Genomic DNA, 18,956 nt, shown 5'->3' with positions numbered 1-18,956 from the left:
GAGGAAGAGGAACTGGATATGAATGCAAGTTTAAGTAAAGTCATCTGGAAAGTAACAATTACGGAGATGATGTGAATAAAAGTGTGACCCTCAGGTGACACAATCTGGTAAGAAGTGCTGTATATATATATATATATATATATATATATATATATATGTCTAAACTCATTTTTCACATAATGTATAAATTAAACAAATCTACAAATCTCTGTTGGAAAACTGTTAATTCAATTTAGGGTGTTTAATTTGAAAATAACTTTCCTGAACTCTAGATACTAAAATAATTGATGTAAACATCACATAATGAGATCATAGTAATGAACAAAGAACTGTCCTTATATATTTCTTTTGATGTACATTTTATCCCATTGCCAGTTTTTCTTAGACTTTTGAACTTTTAGTTCAGTAGTAAAACATATCAAATGTTTAAAGTTTCTGGCTGAGTCTGATACAATATCAAAATGTTTTTATATGTACATATATGTAAAAGCTCTATTCAGAAGAAATATGTTGACAAAAGTTATGCATTAATGAGGACCTTAGAGTTTCTTATCTTGAAATAACCACATAATGGCTGTTCCATAATAAACAAGCTATTCTAATTTATTGGCAAAAAACAAACAAACAAGAAGGACAAAGATAAGGCTGATGCTGTTATCATCATGGAAGTCATATGATGTAGAGGACTGAAGATACTCTTTTTCTAATTGTCTTTAAACATGTAAGGTTTACAGGGATGTAGCGAGGAAAGACTAAAAAAAAAAGCAAAAATGAACTAAAACCAGCTGAAAAGGATTTAGTTTCTTGATTTTACTTCTTGTCAGGCTTTTTAAGTTTGACACTGCAAATGTCAGATATAACTCCTTTCCCTGAAAATACAGGTACAATTAAAGAACGTTAATTTAAATGATCAACCCGAGGAGCAGAGGGCTCATTTTGGGGACGTTTTGTGCTACCTTTGCATTACAGTACTGTACCCCCCACCCCCACAGATGTACTATTTTAACAACAGTGTGAGCGATACAAGTATTCACGCCTCCCTATCTGCAGCTGATAAGAGACGACACTTCAGGCTGTTCACAAAGATTTGATGTTTGTGTTGGGCTGAAGGGGAAAAGTTGGTTTAGGAGCAGAACACTGAGGACACATGGACGCTGTGTTGAGACTGTTATTACTGCTGCTCGGAGCTTCTCATGGTGAGATCTTTTTGAATTTTACACAATTTATGCAGCTTTAGATCACCATTTTTAAAATATGAATCACATTTTTTTAGTGTGTCACTGAATTATTTGAGATCTAAAATGTAAATAATGTAAATCAAAAATGTAACTGTGATTGAATGTATTTTATTGAAAAATCTTTGAGTCAAAAATATGATTTTATTAGTTTGTTTTTCAGGTTTGGAAACATTCTGTGATGGCAGACAGGATAGAGCTCAGTGTTATGGAGCTCTGGGAGGAACTGTGATCATTAAGCTGATGGACGATGCCTCACAGATATATAAATACCAATGGTTGAATAAAACAGCAGTGATACTAAATGCAAGAAGAAGTAGGGTAGTGCATAATCTGATAGGAAAGAGATCCTCATTTACTCCCACTGATGGAACATTCAGGATCAATGACCTGCGTTCAACTGAAGAGGGGGAATATACCTTTGAAATCTTTGATTCTCATGGATACAAATTACTGCATCAGACTCTGCAGCTGACCATTCAAGGTAAATAACTTTTGACATGTATGTTTCTAAATATATGTTTAGTTGCCTCGTTAAATAATAATACCAAATTACAAAAACACCGTCTGTGTTTCTCTCAGCTCCTGTGTCCTCTGTCATGCTGGTCTTTAAGTGTCTGCCCCAGGGTCAGATGAGGGTCTCCTGCTCCTCTCAGGAGGGGGACAGTCCTCAGTACAGCTGGACTCTGGATGGATCAACACTAAAGGACTCTCAGCTCCTCTCTGGAAGTCATCAAACAAACAACATCACTCTGAAAGAAGATGTGTCAGGACGACTAGTGTGCTCTGTAAGGAATCACGTCAGTAGGATATCTGCCTGTGGTGAGTAAGAGGATGAGGGGAAAATAATTCAACATGGCACCACTGATGATCTCAACATACTGCATCATGATTTGTATACTCACATGTATTTTAATGGAAAGAAAAAAGTCAAGAGCTGATCAGCGGAACCACAGATCTGACACTTTACGGCAACCAAAGCTCACATTAAACCTACCAATCAAAATGCCAAATATCCCTGAGGTCAGCACGGTCAGCAGCAGAATCATATTCTCCTGTCACTTTAAAGCAGACACTGTTAGCTTTTGATCCCTCTGCTCTCCTCTTCTATGTTATAACTAAAGTCATAAAGGTAATTCAGAGATGTTTGATGTAATAAATCTAATCAGATGAGAGCAGTGGAGCACAGACGCATGGATCACAGATGGGATCTAAATTAAGAATTGTTTATGACAAACAGCAGTGATGGTGATCATGCAGAAATTATTGAGCACTAAACACATTAGGCCTTTTTGCAGAGCATCAGTCTGTTAACAGGGACTACTGTCTTTGTTGCTGTTCACACTCTTCATTAGAAATTCTAGTTGCATTAACTCTTTATGGGGCAAAGAACCATATACGATCACTATGGCTGACTTCCTCCTTGGCATCCCCCCAACTCTCTGTGATACAGTAGAACAAGAATGACCTTTTTCGGCCAATCAGTGGAGATCAGTCAACATCACTGAAAGTGACATCACAGCATCAGACCAATCAGCACTGAATGTCGCAAAACTTTACGTTTACTCCAGAACTTAAAAAGAAAAAAACACTGTTTCAAACAAATGGCCCTAGCATCTGTATAGCATGATAAGTAGATGAAACTCACACATTATAAAGGTGAATAGTAGTGCTAAATGTCTTGTTAGATTTTGTTTGCAGAGGATTTTATTACTGACATCTTAGCTTGAAAAATTGAGGAACCATATCTGGACATACAGTATGCCTGTTAAGGGGTGTATAGTGTTGTCTATATTAAGAATATGGCCAACTCTTCCAGCAAGATTTTCCTTAAAAGTGACTTTTTATAATGTAGGATAACAGTACTCTATAGTGTAGTTGATGTTGTCAAAGGTTTGTAAAAAATTAAAGAGTGATGTAGTGGTAAATTTAGCAAAATTATAGAAATTTTTAAGGTACAAAATGGAAAATAGGTTTGATTTTTAGTCAGTTTGATAACCTTACTACAGTTTTATTATACTTGTGTGAGCCTTATTTTTGCTTAAATTAATTCAGACATTCATTATTAGTGATCTCTTTACATTTTCTGATGGAATTATATAGCAAACTGGTATAATGATAGTTAAATATATGTGATTTTAGTCAGTTTTAAAACAGTTTGACTCATAAATCAATGTAGGATAAAACTGGTGGTACTTCCATTATGTATGTACTCTGGAGCCAGTCATATCTTGGCTCTGAAAGTTCAGTATCTAAAGAGAACTTAACAATGTCTTTAAAATGAATATGTTGTGTTTAAACAACTTTTAAATGTGCATGTAAATACTCGATAGACTGTACATGTGTTTATTTTCCATTATTGACATTTTAATATGCATACACTACCATCATATACAGTCACATCGTACAGACGGTACAATAGCTCTGCATAATTTAATGAGTTTGTGGTAAAAATGGGCCAAAAACTATGCTGGCTGTGCTATATTAAACATTATTTGTAAGTTATATATTTTTTGCCCATAAATGATACACCGTGATACTCACTTTTCATGGAGGACTGCACATTTATAAGAGGCTTGATATACAATTTAAGGTGTAACTTATGCCTTTACTGGAACTATCTCAGCTATTATAACAATGTGTATGTGCTGTTAATAGTGCATTCAGTTAACCCCAAATTATCAATTGCATTCCATCTTGGCCAAGTCTGAAATTATGTAAAGCTGGCGCTGATCCCTTATCAGGAGTCTATCTTACATCCAGTATTGATCTGTTTTGTTCCTATAGGCCCCATTTACATCAACTGCACCTTACCTGATGGGACACTCATACCACACTGGGCTGTCAGATCCAAAGACAACACGTGTGTTGAGCCTGCAATAACCCCAGACTGGATTAATACGGAGGGTAAGTGTTAGTATCTTGGTGTCCGTTAAATCCTATCTTCATAAATAAAGCTGAGGCTAGATGTATTGCATGTAAATAACTCCTTTTCTCTCTCTTTACCTGAACAGACCTCTACTTGCACCAGTGTGATGTAATAACGACCATGGTGATTCTGTTTTTAATTGGGATTGCCATCTGTTTTGTTTGGAAGAGAAACAAAGTCAAGAAAGCAAAAGGGTTTGCAGTCAGAGAGATTATGGAGAATGAAAATCCATTTGCTTTGATGGCTGAAACTACAAGTTCTGGATCTAAACTTCCATATCTCCTTGATTTTGACTCTTGGCCTTTGTAATGGTCCACATGTCTCTATGGATGCTTGAATTGTCCTGAGAGTAGAATTTCTCTTCTGTTTGTAAATTCATTTCTGCCTACGCTGTTAAAAGCTTTGCTGATCACTTTGAATATTGTGCAATAATTGTGATAATGATGATAATAAACAATTTGTGATGGTTTTCTACCCTATAATAACTGTGGGTGTTCTTATTAACTGTATATTGTTGCCCAGGTCCTAATTTATCTTTTATATTCCACTGTCTCAATTACACTGGAATAGATAATACATGTTTGGGTAATTTACTAGTAACATCCTTCATTCAAATCACTTCATCTCAGGGGTGGAATACATTTGAATGTCTAGCTACTGAAAATGTGCTTGGACAATATCAAGATGACCCTAATCAACTCCAGACCCCTGTGGCCAACAATAGGACAATCAGGATGGATGGAGGATGACCCCATGAAATGTTTTCCCATTGCATCAATTGAAAGTCCCTGCAACCCTGGTTGCATTCAGAAAATTCCATCTTTGTCTCCCCCATAGATACTTTGGTAGAACTTCTGGAATTCTGTCTTAATGAAATATCAAGACAACTCAGAACCCTCTCTGATTTAAGGTATAATCATTATACAGCATTCAAGCATTGATTTATAGGATATGAAGTTTATGCTATTAAATAAAATCACTAAGTAATAACAAAAGAGTAAAGTCATACTATCTCTAGGTTTGTTGTTCTCAGCTCTGTGTTAACACTGACACTGACAGAGTTCGTTGTCAGGGTTTAACTGCCAACTGGCAATTATCTAAAGTAAATAGATGATCTTAAATACTGACAACTAGGGCTGTCAATTGATTCAGCATTTTAATCATGAGTAATCTCAAAACTCTAGTTAGTCACGATCAATCTGTCCTTCTTGTTGTAATTTAAAAATTCACTGTTTGCATTATAAACTGTCTCATATGAATGGTAATTAATTTACTGTTTAGATATATACCTGCTTTTATTTTGAAAGACAATAAGAAACCTTGGGTAGATTGAGGATTATGACATGGACTTCACCATGGGAAAAGGAACTTATTATGGATTGGAAAGGAAATAAGGGAAGAGTAAAAAGGTAAATGTTTGATTAAACAATGTTCAGATGGTTTGGCTTTGGAGCTTCAGCAAAACATGGTGAGAGCCATTATCCACAAATGGAGAAAACTTGGAACAGTGGGGGACTTTCCCAGGAGTGGTCAGTCTACCAAAATTATTCAAACAGCGCGTTAACGACCCATCCAGGAGGTCACAATAGAACCAACAACATCTAGACCTGCTTGATTCAACAATAACAAAGACACTTTGCATAAATGACATCCATTTCAAGGCCAAAACTGCTGTTGACCAAAAACCACAAAGGCTCCTCTCACATTTGCTAAAAAATATCTTCATGATCTCCAAGACTTTTAGGAAAATATTCAAGTTTAAAATAAGTTTATACAAGTTTAATGTTTTGGAAGATGTGTGCACCATTACATCTGGTGTAAAACTCACACAGCATTCATATAAGAACATCATACCAACAGTCAAACTTGGTGGTGGGAGTGTGGTGATCTGGGGCTTTGATGGGGCCATGAATTCTACTCTATACCAAAAAATCCTGAAGGAGCATGTCTAGGTATCCGTTTTTGACCTCAAGATCAGCAAACTTAAGATTATGCAGCCGAGCAGTGACCTGAACACACACCAGCAAGTCTGCCTTAAAAAACAAACTGAATGTTTTTTGCCTCCAAGGATGGCACAACCAGTTATTAGGTTTAGGGGGCAGTTACTTTCTAACATAGAGCCAGGTAGGTTTGGATGGATTTTTCCCTTAATAAATTGAGTCCTCATTTAAAAACTGCATTTAGTATTTATTTAGATTATCTTTGTCTAATACTAAAATTTGTTTAATGATTGGAAACATGTAATTGTGACAAATATGCAAAAAGATAAGAAATCAGGAAGGTGGTTAAAACTTTATCGCAGCACTGAAATATACAGAGCTGTAATGTTTATTCATGTTTTCAGCCTTCCACATTTAACACATTTACCTTCTTGGTTACTTGTTTACAACTTCCTAATGTGGGCATGTCACCTCCTGCAACAATGAGTCTGACATGTTCCAATCAATAAACAGATTGCACAGCTGTGCATGGGATAACGTAATAGTAATTAAGTGTAGCTCAGCTTTACTGTTCCTTGACTGGGTGACATACCTCTAGTATGTGGACATAAAGGGTTAAATAAAGCGTCAGTGCAAGAGCCTGACCACAAGTTGCACAAAATGATAGCATGTGAAACTGTTTTCAACAGTAACTTCCTCAATACTGTAGATTCTGAGACACCAAGCCCTAATTCTAAGAACACATGTTCAGATAAAAATGTGCACTGTGAAGTGATGGTGTAAAATTTTCACCTACTTGTTCGGAGGTTTCACTTACAGTCCGAGATAAAGGTTTCCTGATAAAGTGATAAAAAGTAAAAAAAAAAAAGAAAAAAAGGTAAGACAATCTTGTGAACACAAAAGACTTTGAAATTTTAAGAAATGCATGACACAAAGGCAGTATGAACAGAATGTTAGTCGTTGCAAATTCTATACTTTTTTTTTTCTTTTTTTTGGCACTTTCCAGTGAAGCACCACTGAATAAGATCTGTGAGAGATAGAGGAGGAAATGACAATGTTGACCTGTATGCAACCAAATCAACATTTAACAAAATTTCTAACAAGGACTTCTAAAAGCAAAGTAAGACTTTTTTTGACATCCTGTGCGACAATATTTATTGACTTGTACTAACATCCCTATCCCCAAATTCAAAGAAGCTTAAAGGAGGCAGGGTGAAGTAGATTTATGTAACATTGAGGATATACTGTATGCATTTAACAAAAACACAGTGAGCACATGTATTTAAATCCAAGGAATTTCAGTTGTCATCTGTTTATTTTAAACATAGTTGGGTCTATGACCTCAAAAGATGAACAGTGTTTCTTTTCTTTGAATTTCTTGTTTAGTAAGACACAAATCAAAGTAAGACTAAAACAAAGTGTAAGAATTAAAGACATTCACTGCAGTAGATTTATAGATAAATAAAGAACTTCTGTGTGAAAAGTCACTTGGTGGTTTTTCTGTTCTTTAACAGTTCAGCCAGCCTGCTGACGTCTCTCTTAGCACCTACCCACCCCCCAAAAAAAGCACAAAAATGTCACAAATATAAAGACACGGTAATCATTGGAACGCTCACAGCCTCTCTTAGTCACTGACAGGTGATGTTTCAGACATGAACACCATGTTCCCACTGTTGCTGATGCTGCTTGGAGTCTCTCATGGTGAGCATTTCAGATGCTATCGTTGGATATCTTTTTTTTCAACTATCCATAATATATATATATATATTTCTATAAGGACATTCTGATATAATACTGGATTAAAACAGCTTTGACAGGGGCTTAATGAGCCAACATGTTCTACGACGTTAGCTGATAGCTGTGATTAAACAAATTGAATTTACCTGCATTTAACATAAACAAAGGTGACAAGCAACTCAGAAAGTAGAGATGGGTTAGAGCAGTGGGTCTCAACTGGTGGGTTGCAAAACTCTTTCTAGTGGGTCGCAAATGTGTATGAGGAAAAAAATGTGGCAAAAAGTCTGTCTACCAAAGCTCAAAGTGCACATACAGTAATTTTCCTATATTGATGAGTAAATTTCAGTATTTGTCTCAAGATTTCAACTTATAAAACTCCTTTTTGTTAGATTTTTATCTGAAAAAAATCTGAGACATTTTTAGTTTAAAGGTAACTTGTGTTGGTCATGATGATCTTAAAATGAAAATAGTCAAGCAGTGCCTCCCTCCACTTTACAGCCACTGTGTGATCTCTTTTAATTGCTCTTTTCAATCAGGAGTCATACCAGAACAACTGAAATGGGCCAGACATCCTTATTCAGTATTCAGAACCAATAATCCATAAGTATTTTCAGATTGCAGACCAATTTCATCATAACCTCTATCATTATCAATACTGAATCTGTGAAAATCCCTCTACCTGTATAAGTCTGATCCTGTAGGCTGGATAAAACATCTACAGCTTTAGATCAAAATGAATTTACAGCTGGAGTCTTTATTGACTTATCTAAAGCCTTTGACACTGTAGACCATAGCAAGGTAATGTCTCTAACCTAAAGACTAATGAGGTGTTTGGTGTCAAGCTTGATTGGTTTAACCTGCTTTATAGAAAACTATTGTTTGGAATGGAGCTGAATCATCATACTGTACTGAACAGTGTGGCATTCCACAGGGCTCCATACTGGCCCCCCTTTAATTCCTTATAAACATCAGTTACATACCTTTGATATCAAAAGATGCTTTTTAAATGTAGGGATGAGACTAATGCTGTTATCACAGATAAAGATGACTACATAATCGATTACTGGTTCAAAATCAATAAATTATCACTGAATGTTTAAAATAGTGTTTATGTAGTCTTCACGCCTAAATGCAAAACTCTCTCAGACAATATCTAGCCCATTGCCTTAAATAATTATGTGTTTGAACATGTTGAGCTCTCAAGTGTTATTATTGATGACAAACTGGAAAAAGCACATATATTTATGTGTCCAAAAAAATTGGGACATGTAAGACACATCTTTCCAAGAAAAAACCTTGTAGACTTGGTAGGACTCTGTCACACAAGCCATGCCTTTTAGGAAAAGATTTTTCAAATCAGATGTCCATTTGAACTAATGAAAAGCCATAAGATGCTGATTTTTTTTTTTTATCAGTTTGGGTCAAATGTTAGAAATAACCCCAGCATTAATGTCTTTTATTATAGTTAAGTCAGATACCTCAGTGTACAGCTGAAAAAATTGTTAGTGATCACTACCACTTTAAATGAGACTGCATGATTAGCGATTAGTAGACAGCATGCTCAGAACAAGTCTACAAAATGGTAGATCTCAATGATGAGGTTTAGACTTACAGTTTAGTAGGCTTACTTCCTGTTTGCAACCTATGGTCTGAGTAAAAGACAGCTAAAGGAAACCTCTGGTTTCTTTGGTTTGATCTGTCGTCTTTGTCATGTTCCTTTATTGAAATGATCTGACAACATGAATGTCAAATTTCCAGGTATGAACAACAACTGTGATGCCAGACAGGATGGAGCTAAGTGTTATGGGGCTCAAGGAGGATCTGTGGTCCTCCAGCTGATGGACGATGCCTCACGCATATTTAAATATCAATGGTTTAAGGAAACAGTGCAAATACTACATGGAAGACACGACAAGATTCTGTCTAATCGGATAGAAAGCAGATCCTCATTTACTCCCAGAAATGGAAAATTACAGATCAATAAACTTAGCGGGAATGATGGTGGTGAATACACTCTTGAAATCTACTTCGATTCAAGTGGGGCCAGTCCAGTGACCCGGACTCTACAGCTGACCATTCAAGGTGAATAATCATCTTTCCACAATCAGGAGTTTAGTATATTGAGACATAAATGAAAAGTAGAAAACAGAAAAAAATAAAAAAGTAATCTGAGTTTTTCCTTCAGCTCCTGTGTCCTCTGTGGTGCTGGTCTCTAAATGCCTGGCTGAGAGAGGGATGGCCGTCTTCTGCTCTGCTGGAGAAGGAGACAGTCCTCAGTACAGCTGGACTCTGGACGGACTAACAGTGAAGGACTCCCAGCTCCTCTCTGGAAACAGTGAGAGTCAGATCATCACTTTGAAAGAAGACGTGTCGGGACAACTGGCCTGCTCGGCCAAGAATCACATCAGCAGTGTTTCAGAAGAGAAGAGGATAACCCCCTGTGGTGAGTGAGAACTCGAAGAAGAAACTACATTGAATCCCTGGTTCTCTGAGGAGAACATTTCTTCAAACAGCTTCATGTGTATAGGTAAAGGGAGCGCTGCCACTGAACAGAAAATGTGGAAAAATTGTTTATGACACAGAAGTAAGGATGTTCCTGTTTGGTCTAGAAAATGCGCTGAAGTGTGCAGGATCACTGGTTTTCCCAGATCAACGTCTAATTCTGAGCAACCAAAAAAGAGTCTCCTTACTATTCAGAGTAAAATTGACATCAAATTGAGTCTGTAGTTCAACTTATATTCAAAGTATGCAATTTTGTGTATGAGAGAATGGGAGCACACTGGTTGTACTAACCAACCCCACAGTGCATTGCAACTCTCAGCAGAGCTCACCAGCCAGTCAATGAGAGGCTTGGAGGTAAATTTATAGTACTGACATAGGTTTTAATTGTGCTAAATAACATCTGAATAATTCTCTAACGCTGCAGTAGAAATTAACAAGTGTTAAATTCTATTTGTAGACTGATGGTCATGCAAACTTCCTATCTTAGCAGGAAATGCCAACCAAGAATATGTAAGCAAAAGTCCCATGAAAAAGAGATAATAGGAAAGGCTGTTGGCATTAATGCATCAACTGCCATGCGATTAAGGTCCATAATGAGAGCCTTACATTTTAAAAACTTCATTAATTACATTCTTCTTCTAAGTCTACCACTGCTTCTTAATGTGTCATTTCTCTTTAAAAAGACACCACAGGCAGCTCAGTGCAGATATGCAGACTGAAAAGGATTGCATTCCTATATTTTGCCACATTCATTTTACCCTCTACGTTTACAAGCCTTCCAGGGCCAGCTGCCAAGAAGCACCCCCACACCATGATGCTGCCATCACAGAACCTGGGCAGCAGTTGTATGCAGAGTCTCTCCTCTCTCCTCTCTGAAGCTATTAATTCCTTCAGAGCAGTCATAGGTTTCTTGGTGGCCTCTCTCATTCGTCTCCTTCTTGCAGGGTCACTCAGTACACGAGGACGGTCTAATCTAGGCAGACTTACAAATGCGCCATATTCCTTCCATTTCTTGGTGATGGATTTAACTGAACCTGGGGGATGTTCACAGCCTTGGAAAGTTTTTTGTATCCATCCAATGACTTACACATTTCAGTAAGCTTTTCTCTGAGTTGCTTGGGGTGTTCTTTTGTGTTAATGGTGTAACGGTATTCAGGAATACTGATTAACCAGTGACTGGACCTTTCAGACACAAGTATGTCTCTTTGTACTACAATCACCTGAGACACATTCTGTGGTTAAGTCCATGTCATAGTCTTTCATTTACCCAAAGTTCCTTATCAGTTTTCAAAATAAAAGCAGCTATGTATACAAACAGGAAATTAACTACCCTTAGTTCAAGACAGTAGGAAAAAAACAAAAACATATCAACACAAGTAATAGAGTTCCAAAATGCTTGATTAAGTTTCAAATGATGATTTATCATGACTGACAAAAGAAATTCTGAGATTAACTGCAATAAAAAAAAAAAAACAACAACAAAGTTCGACAGCCCTAGTTGTCTTATTGAAGCATGGACTAATTGTCATTTTTTTTTTTTTTTCTAATTGTGTCTAAAATGTGCAGGTTTGGAAACGTTCTGTGATGGCAGGCAGGCAAGAACTACATGTTATGGTGCTCTAGGAGGAACTTTGGTTCTCCAGCTGATGGACAATGCCTCAGAAATATTTCAGTACCAGTGGTTAAAAGGACAAAAGCAAATGCTTCACTGGAGAAAGAATAAGACTGTGTTTAATCAGATAGAATACAGATCCTCATTTACTTCCAACAATGGCACATTGAGGATCGATGACCTGGGCCGGAATGATGATGGTGAATACACTCTGAAAATCTTTGATTCACAAAGAATGCCTTCAGAGGAGCGAACTATGCGGTTGATGATTCAAAGTAAGTGTTATCTTTTTGCTTCTTCAACCTCATTAATGCTTGAGACATACTGTATATGTGTCAACATCTTTTTAAGTCAGTGCTTTTAGGAGGTGAAATTAAAAAGTAGCATTTCTCTTCAATTAACCTGATTGTTTCCTTCAGCTACTGTGTCCTCTGTCATGCTGACCTTTAAGTGTCAGTCCCAGGGAGAGATGAGAGCTGCCTGCTTTTCTGAGGGAGGAGACGGTCCTCAGTACTTCTGGACTCTGGATGGAGAAACACTGACGGACTCTCAGCTCCTCTCTGTAAGCAGTGAGAGTCAGATCATCACTCTGAAAGAAAACGTATCAGGACGACTGGTGTGCTCAGTCAGGAATCACATCAGTCAGATATCTGCCTGTGGTGAGAATAAGAGAACAGAGCAGTTTGAAGTTCACGCAGCTTGTACCCGATGGTACATCAGCGATCTGTCTGATCTGTTTTTATCCCCCCTAGGCTTCCTTTTCAATAACTGTATCTCACCCAATGGGACGTACATTTCACACTGGACACATCAGTCAAGGAACAACTTGTGTTTAGAGCCAAAGACAGCCCCCACCATGACTCCAGACAACTCTGTGGGTAAGGACAGCCACATTTGAGTGCCTATAAGACCAAATTACTCATCAGTGAATTCATCAATCATCCACAATAACTCAGACTATTTATTTTCATGTCTCTTAAACAGATCCATCCCTGCTTATATGCAGTTCACGAGCAGCTGTGGTAATTCTGATAATAATCGGGGTTTTCATTTGTTTTGCTTGCAAGAAAAATAAATCCCAGAAAGCTGAAGGCTTTGCAGGCCCTGAGATGGTTAATGAAAATACTTCTGTTGCAGTGGTTGAAATGAGAAGCTCTGAATCTGAACTCTAACTCTGTGAAACAAATATTGTCTGTGCTGAATCTACCGGCTATGAAGAGGCCATGTACCTTTACAGGTGTTTGGGTTCAATATTTTCCTCTTTCTTCTTTTACTTCTTTCTTTATCTCACTTTTGATTAAAAGAAAATGTGCATGTGTGTAAATAAAGTGTGAATTGTATGATAAAATGTAAAATGGACATTCAAGGAAAATCTTTCTGGTTTGAGAATGTTCTGTAAGTTGATTTGATGTTTTGAGACTTATTTCTTTCAGTTTTACATTAACACTTTATTTTTTATTTCATATTATCATCACATTTAAATATTGTTGTTATTGAATTCATACTTTGTTCCAAGTAACTCTGTGTAACCTCCTGTGTTTTGTCATTTGCTTAGGGCTGGCTGTGACAAATGGGGGCTTGTCTGGGATTTGAACCCCAGACCTCTTGCACCCCAAGCAAGAATCATACCCCTAGATATTTCTCCACTGTCTGTAAGATCTATGAAAACATAAGCATACAGTGCAATTAAAATATTTGCCCCCTTCTGTATTTCTTGCTTTCTTTTATATTTGTCACTTCAAAGGTAACACCCGCACACTGTCCAACTTGCAAAAAAGGATGTATTTATTTACAACGTTTCGGTACTAGACCTTCATCAGGCAAACCTTGCCTTGTTTGCCTGATGAAGGTCTAGTACCGATATGTTGTAAATAAATACATCCTTTTTTGCAAGTTGGACAGTGTGCGGGTGTTACCTTTGAACTGTTTGCTGGATACCCTGCCCTCCGACGCACCTGTCCTGAGAAATAGATGTGCGAAGTAACCTTTTGATTTTATATTTGTCACACCTTGATGTTTCAGATTAGTAAACGAGTTTAATATTACACAAAGATAAACTGAGTATATACAAAATGCAGTTTTGAAATGATGATTTCACTGATTAAAGGAAAAAAGCAGAAAAATGCTCTTCTCTGCACCTTCAAGTGTCACACCTTTTCTCTGTTAACCACAGCTTTAAAACTCTTGCTCTTGACAGTTTTACTACACCCTCTAGTGGACAGTTGGTATACTACAACCAAAGCAGACAAAAACTCACAAAGGAACATCATCGCTCTCTGCTACTGCAGTGAAATCATTTCTGTAGAGACAAACAGGAGAAAAACAACACTGATAGGTCAGTAGATAGTTCAGGAACATATGAACAGAGAAACTGATCTCTAAGTGCTGATGTAATAATAATAATAATAATAATAATAATAATAATAATAATAATAATAATAAGCCTATAGCAAAAGATTTTTCAACAAAATACTCCCTAAAGGAGATCAAGATGTGCTAAGAAACATGCATTAAAGACCCTGCAAAGTGAAATCCAAAGTTTTTGTCTTAACGCACTAGAAATGTTGGAATATGGTTGCTGTAAACATGTGAAAACACTGAGATCTACATGTGACTGAATTGTGGATTGAGACTGTTAATTTTTCACCTCTTTCCTGGCTGGGTTTGATTTGGGCAGGGCCAATATGTGCCCTAAGTGGGGAATGACCCTGCCTCTCTAACACTGAAATATAAAATCACAGAGCAGTTCATCTCAGTACAGTCTGTTGTTAGTTGATGTCACTGCCTTTATTAAAATTAAACAGTCAGTTAAATGCTGTTTTTTTGTTCACTGTGAGGTAAATTTGCCAAATCTATCAGCCACAGTGGTCCATGGATCATTTAAAGCATCACAACAGAGATTTGAGCCAGAAAAAGGACTTTGTCTCTTCTTCTGAGGTCAACAAAAAGTCAAGATATAGGATAATGGTGTGAGTGCTTTCCTCCATTCAGATTGTAACATTTTTAAAACCTGAGAGGATCATATTTCTCCTGAGTGGCTGTGGCTTCATCTCATTCAACAGACACACCAACATCATCCTAGAGCAGATTTTACTGCCTCATTTTCATGATTTTGAAGCTCAATTTGATAAAGAGATGTTTTATTTGACTGAAATTTGACCTGGGGGTTCATAACACAGTGACCTGTCATACAACAAACCTAAATACAGATTTATTTTCACTTTACAGGGTCTTTAAATAATAGTTTTTGAAGTGTTTATAAATGGTTTGGCCATGCTTAAGTCTTATTTTTCTAGACTTTCCATCAGTTTTCTTCACTCTTATTGATTTTTTTAACTGCATGATTACAGAGAAAATGCTACAAGTTAGTACAAATCTTGGCAATTGTGAGCAAAAATCAAGTGTTAAAGTCACAAACAAGATCTATACAGTTTAAAAACACAGTATACAAAATAAAATAATACAAATAATACGAAATAAACTTAAGACAGGATGGATTCATGCCCATCCTTACACCATGATCTCTCCTGTAGATTTTTGAATAATACACACAGAGCATCGTATCTACCTTCAATTATACTTCATAATTATATATTCAACAAATATTTCAACACAGCAAACGGTTTTAAAAATGAATCACTGTCTACAAACTGACAATAGACGAAATGTCAGTTGTTCATGTTAACACGCTGAGTTGGACAAGGAAAATCTCATTCCTTTTTCATTAGTTTGAGAAAACGTTGTGAGTGTCTTTACTGTCTCGAACATCACTGGAGCCATTTTCAAGCACTAGGCAAGACGACCCCTGATCCAGCCCTTTCACTGTTCCACTGTCACAGAGAACTTCTTTGGTAGTATCTTCAGAGCAGGTGAATCTCCACACCAAACATACGGAAACAGCTTTCCAGTAAAGGTGTGTGTAAAGGTGTGTATGTGTGCATTAGAGTCAGAATCAGAGAATGACAGCTTTCCTCTGCTCCAGTCCAGAACCACTCGGATCCTCTGAGGCTGTCCTCTCAAAGACAGGACAATAGCCTTACCTGAAGGGTTGACTGCTGCATATTTATTATCATAAAAATGTATTCTCCATAATCCTGTGTCTATGTCTCCCTTTCTGTCTGCAGTCTCCTCACACAGGGCCAAGTCCCACATTTTGCTCTGTCCAACCTCCACATCCCAGCTGTGAGTCCCTGAGCTGAAGCCATTAAAGCCGAGGACAGAGCAACACTCGCTGATTCTCTCTGGATTATCAGGAAGCTGCTGCTGCTGTCCTTGTCTCACACATGTCAGATCTTCAGACAGCATAAGTCCTGGACCTGCAGTGTTCGGGTCCAGAATCACAGGACTGTAGGAGACCATGTCCTTCATCTTGTTCCAGATGTTGAAGCTCAGGTTGCTCAGGTGTTTGGCCACATTTATAAGATATCCTGAGGACAACTGTGGATTCCCCAGCAGGGGGTGCTGCTGGGCTCTTTCCACTGCAGCCTTGTAGTTTTTTAAAAACGAGATGTTTGCAGCTCTCAGCTCGTCCTCTGTGGCTCTGATTCTCTCTGAAAGAGCTGCTATGTCTCTGCTGAGAGCCTCCACCTCCTCCTTCATGCAACAACTCTTCTGCTCCTCTTCCTCCCTCAGTGCAGAGATTCTGGCTTCCTCTTCCTTGTCTAAAAACCGGTGAAGCATCCTAAACTGTTCCTTTATCTGCTTCTCTGTGTTTGCAGCCTGGGCCTTGATGTAGTTTCCTGTTTCATCCCAACTTTGTTTGACTTTTTTAAAGCTCTCCAGTCTATTTTTTGAGGACTCCAGTGATTCCAAGAGCTTGTCCCTGAGATCCTGTGCAGCTTCATCGATGGGTCTGAATGTGTGGCTGGCGTGTATTTTAGAGTCTCTACAGACGAGACAAGCAGGCTGCTGATGATCCAGGCAGAACAGTCTGAGTTTCTCAGAGTGTAGACTGCAGAGAGGCTCTGAGTTGGATGAAGCTCTCTGCAGTAAGAAGGCCTCACACAGGTTCTTTAACGCCAAGTTACAAGGTGGGTCTAACCTTAAAGATCTTTTCTTGCAGATCGGACATTCCTGGGCCTGTTTCTCTGTCCACCACCTCTGGAGACAGGCTTTACAGAAGCTGTGGCTACATTGCAGAACTACAGGATGTTTGAAGATGTCATGGCAGATAGAGCAGCACAGATCCTCCTCTAAACACGAAGCCATTTTCCACTGAGTGTAGCAAAAGTCACAACAGGCAGACAGGGCAACGGGTGCTTCCTTCCTTGTGACTTGCGTGTGTTCTAAATCTGCTGGCTGTGTTCCCAGGATGCAGCTCTCTTTTAGTCAATGCTGCTTCTGTTCCTCACAGTGAAAGTCAGCTCCGTTGTGTCTCAGTAGGATTTTCCATTGGGGCAAAGTCTGGTTGTTTTCTGCTTTGTTTGCATTGAGTTGAATTTAGGGCGGAGCTTGTAATTGGTTCCAAAGTTCAAATTAGGACAATAAAGTTGGATTAAGTTACACAAACTGTGAGCTCTGTCCATATATGGAAACTCTAGTTATGAAGTTCAGCCTTGTGGGAAAGTGTTAAAAAAGAGGGGCCTGCAAATCCATTAGGCCAAAAGGAGAAGCTGAATGTGAAGGTAAGCTGTGACGAAGTCATACAGGTGTGCTTCAGGTTGCTCTTACACCAAGACTGTTTAATTTGGGTGGTACTAACTCAAGTCAAATTGTAAAGTTAGTGTTGATTGTTTGCACTTGACAGCTGCTAGTCAAACTGTGGCGTAGATCATTGAAAGGTAGGTCACAGTTTGCTGGCAGAAATGAAGGAGCTTCACAAATAGCTACATGTGTTTTTATTTCCTCTCATCAGGCTGCTGTCTGTGGTAGAAATATGTCCAAGGTAAAGAACATCCAGTGTTTTCAGAGCAGGGGTGAATCTAGACTTTTTGGTTGGGGGGCTGAGACCCTGATTTGTGAAAGGGTGGAAATGAAGTTTGTGTGCACACAATTAACAGATCACCATGCATTATTATAATACTTAGCTTTAGGATTTAAATATACTTATAGATACTAACAAAATAAAACAAAGTAGTATTAAGAAATAAGTAGTTAAAATTTCCAAGTGGCATTTGCAGGTTCTTGTAGGTTTAACACATGCAAAGACTCTTAAAAAATAAGTTATTAAACAAAATGTAGTTTAGATTAGAGGGTGGACTTGAGAAAAGAAGACTATATCAGAGTTGGGTAGGTTTTATTCATTGTATGAATTTGTTTAAAGTGGATTTTAGAATTGCAAATGCCTTTGCAATTAAAAAGATACAGTACTTTTAGTGCCATTGACCATTTTTGTTCTTTTTTTTATCCTTCTAAAGGTATGTAGGCACCTGCACCGTTTTAAAAGTATTGATTTAGCACCCGTATCAGAAATCCATCTCTTTGTTTTTTCTTAAGTCCAAACTCCATTTTTGAAAGTAACATTTGGCTATAATTGAAAAATGTAAAAAATATGAGTCATGATTTGTTGCTAAGGAGATGGCGGTGGGTCCTGACGCTAGTTGAGAAGCACTGATTTAAAGGATAGGCAGTTCATTTTGTCCTCTTCTTGACACATCAGGGTGAGTCCATTATTGTTTCTCCTTTGTTTTCTTTTCAGAACAAAAGACGGCAAGCATCACACAGAGTACTTCTGTTGTAGATATGATTGACACTCTTTGGCCTGTCTCCCAGACCACGTGTGAACTCTCACACAGTCGAGACAGTAGTGGCAACAGCATACAATGACTGGTAGGGATTGCTCTTGTGAGGGGCAGTCTGTCGCCCAGACTGGACAAGATGTTTTTTTATTCGTTACATGGTTCCAAAATGAATGACAGAATCATGTGAGCTGGCCTTAAAGTTTACTCTGTATGCTACTTTTTCCATTTATTTATAAAGGCTGGTTGGGTCATTTTATTGGTGACTCAGAATTGTTGTTTCATTATGTATTCATCTCAGGTCAAATTTGCGTTCCTGTATTC

The 18,956-nt window shown here is 37.8% G+C and overlaps 3 protein-coding genes across 3 annotated transcripts; 2 read left to right on the top strand and 1 right to left on the bottom strand.

Moving 5' to 3' along the window:
* The first annotated feature begins 309 nt into the window (after window positions 1-309).
* Window positions 310-4,585, top strand: LOC121516700. Its single transcript, XM_041798096.1, has 5 exons — window positions 310-1,196; window positions 1,399-1,719; window positions 1,818-2,057; window positions 4,023-4,142; window positions 4,250-4,585. The coding sequence occupies exons 1-5, from the start codon at window positions 1,148-1,150 to the stop codon at window positions 4,471-4,473; spliced, it is 954 nt and encodes a 317-aa protein (XP_041654030.1). The 5' UTR covers window positions 310-1,147; the 3' UTR covers window positions 4,474-4,585.
* A 3,154-nt stretch (window positions 4,586-7,739) lies between these two features.
* LOC121516724 (pregnancy-specific beta-1-glycoprotein 4-like) lies at window positions 7,740-13,652 on the top strand. The gene is made up of 7 exons (XM_041798125.1): window positions 7,740-7,805; window positions 9,600-9,923; window positions 10,027-10,284; window positions 11,910-12,230; window positions 12,375-12,614; window positions 12,708-12,833; window positions 12,940-13,652. The coding sequence occupies exons 1-7, from the start codon at window positions 7,757-7,759 to the stop codon at window positions 13,125-13,127; spliced, it is 1,506 nt and encodes a 501-aa protein (XP_041654059.1). The 5' UTR covers window positions 7,740-7,756; the 3' UTR covers window positions 13,128-13,652.
* Window positions 13,653-15,129: 1,477 nt separating this feature from the next.
* LOC121516651 (zinc-binding protein A33-like) lies at window positions 15,130-17,300 on the bottom strand. Its single transcript, XM_041798033.1, has one exon. It carries the CDS (start codon window positions 17,161-17,163, stop codon window positions 15,775-15,777), a length of 1,389 nt encoding a protein of 462 aa, XP_041653967.1. The 5' UTR covers window positions 17,164-17,300; the 3' UTR covers window positions 15,130-15,774.
* Window positions 17,301-18,956: the final 1,656 nt, after the last annotated feature.

This window comes from Cheilinus undulatus, linkage group 10 (genome assembly GCF_018320785.1).
Source record: "Cheilinus undulatus linkage group 10, ASM1832078v1, whole genome shotgun sequence".
NCBI classification, from domain to species: domain Eukaryota; kingdom Metazoa; phylum Chordata; class Actinopteri; order Labriformes; family Labridae; genus Cheilinus; species Cheilinus undulatus.
The sequence above is the reverse complement of the archived record's forward strand: the minus strand, read 5'-3'. Positions and strand labels throughout refer to the sequence as shown.

Bases quoted from the DNA above. Each gene is read 5' to 3' on its own strand.
- LOC121516700 (XM_041798096.1), top strand. From the start codon at position 1,148: ATGGACGCTGTGTTGAGACTGTTATTACTGCTGCTCGGAGCTTCTCAT. The intron at 1,720-1,817 runs GTAAATAACTTT...TGTTTCTCTCAG, and splicing joins TCTGCAGCTGACCATTCAAG to CTCCTGTGTCCTCTGTCATG. The intron at 2,058-4,022 runs GTGAGTAAGAGG...TTGTTCCTATAG, and splicing joins CAGTAGGATATCTGCCTGTG to GCCCCATTTACATCAACTGC.
- LOC121516651 (XM_041798033.1), bottom strand. From the start codon at position 17,163: ATGGCTTCGTGTTTAGAGGAGGATCTGTGCTGCTCTATCTGCCATGAC.
- LOC121516724 (XM_041798125.1), top strand. From the start codon at position 7,757: ATGAACACCATGTTCCCACTGTTGCTGATGCTGCTTGGAGTCTCTCAT. The intron at 7,806-9,599 runs GTGAGCATTTCA...TCAAATTTCCAG, and splicing joins GCTGCTTGGAGTCTCTCATG to GTATGAACAACAACTGTGAT. The intron at 12,615-12,707 runs GTGAGAATAAGA...TATCCCCCCTAG, and splicing joins CAGTCAGATATCTGCCTGTG to GCTTCCTTTTCAATAACTGT.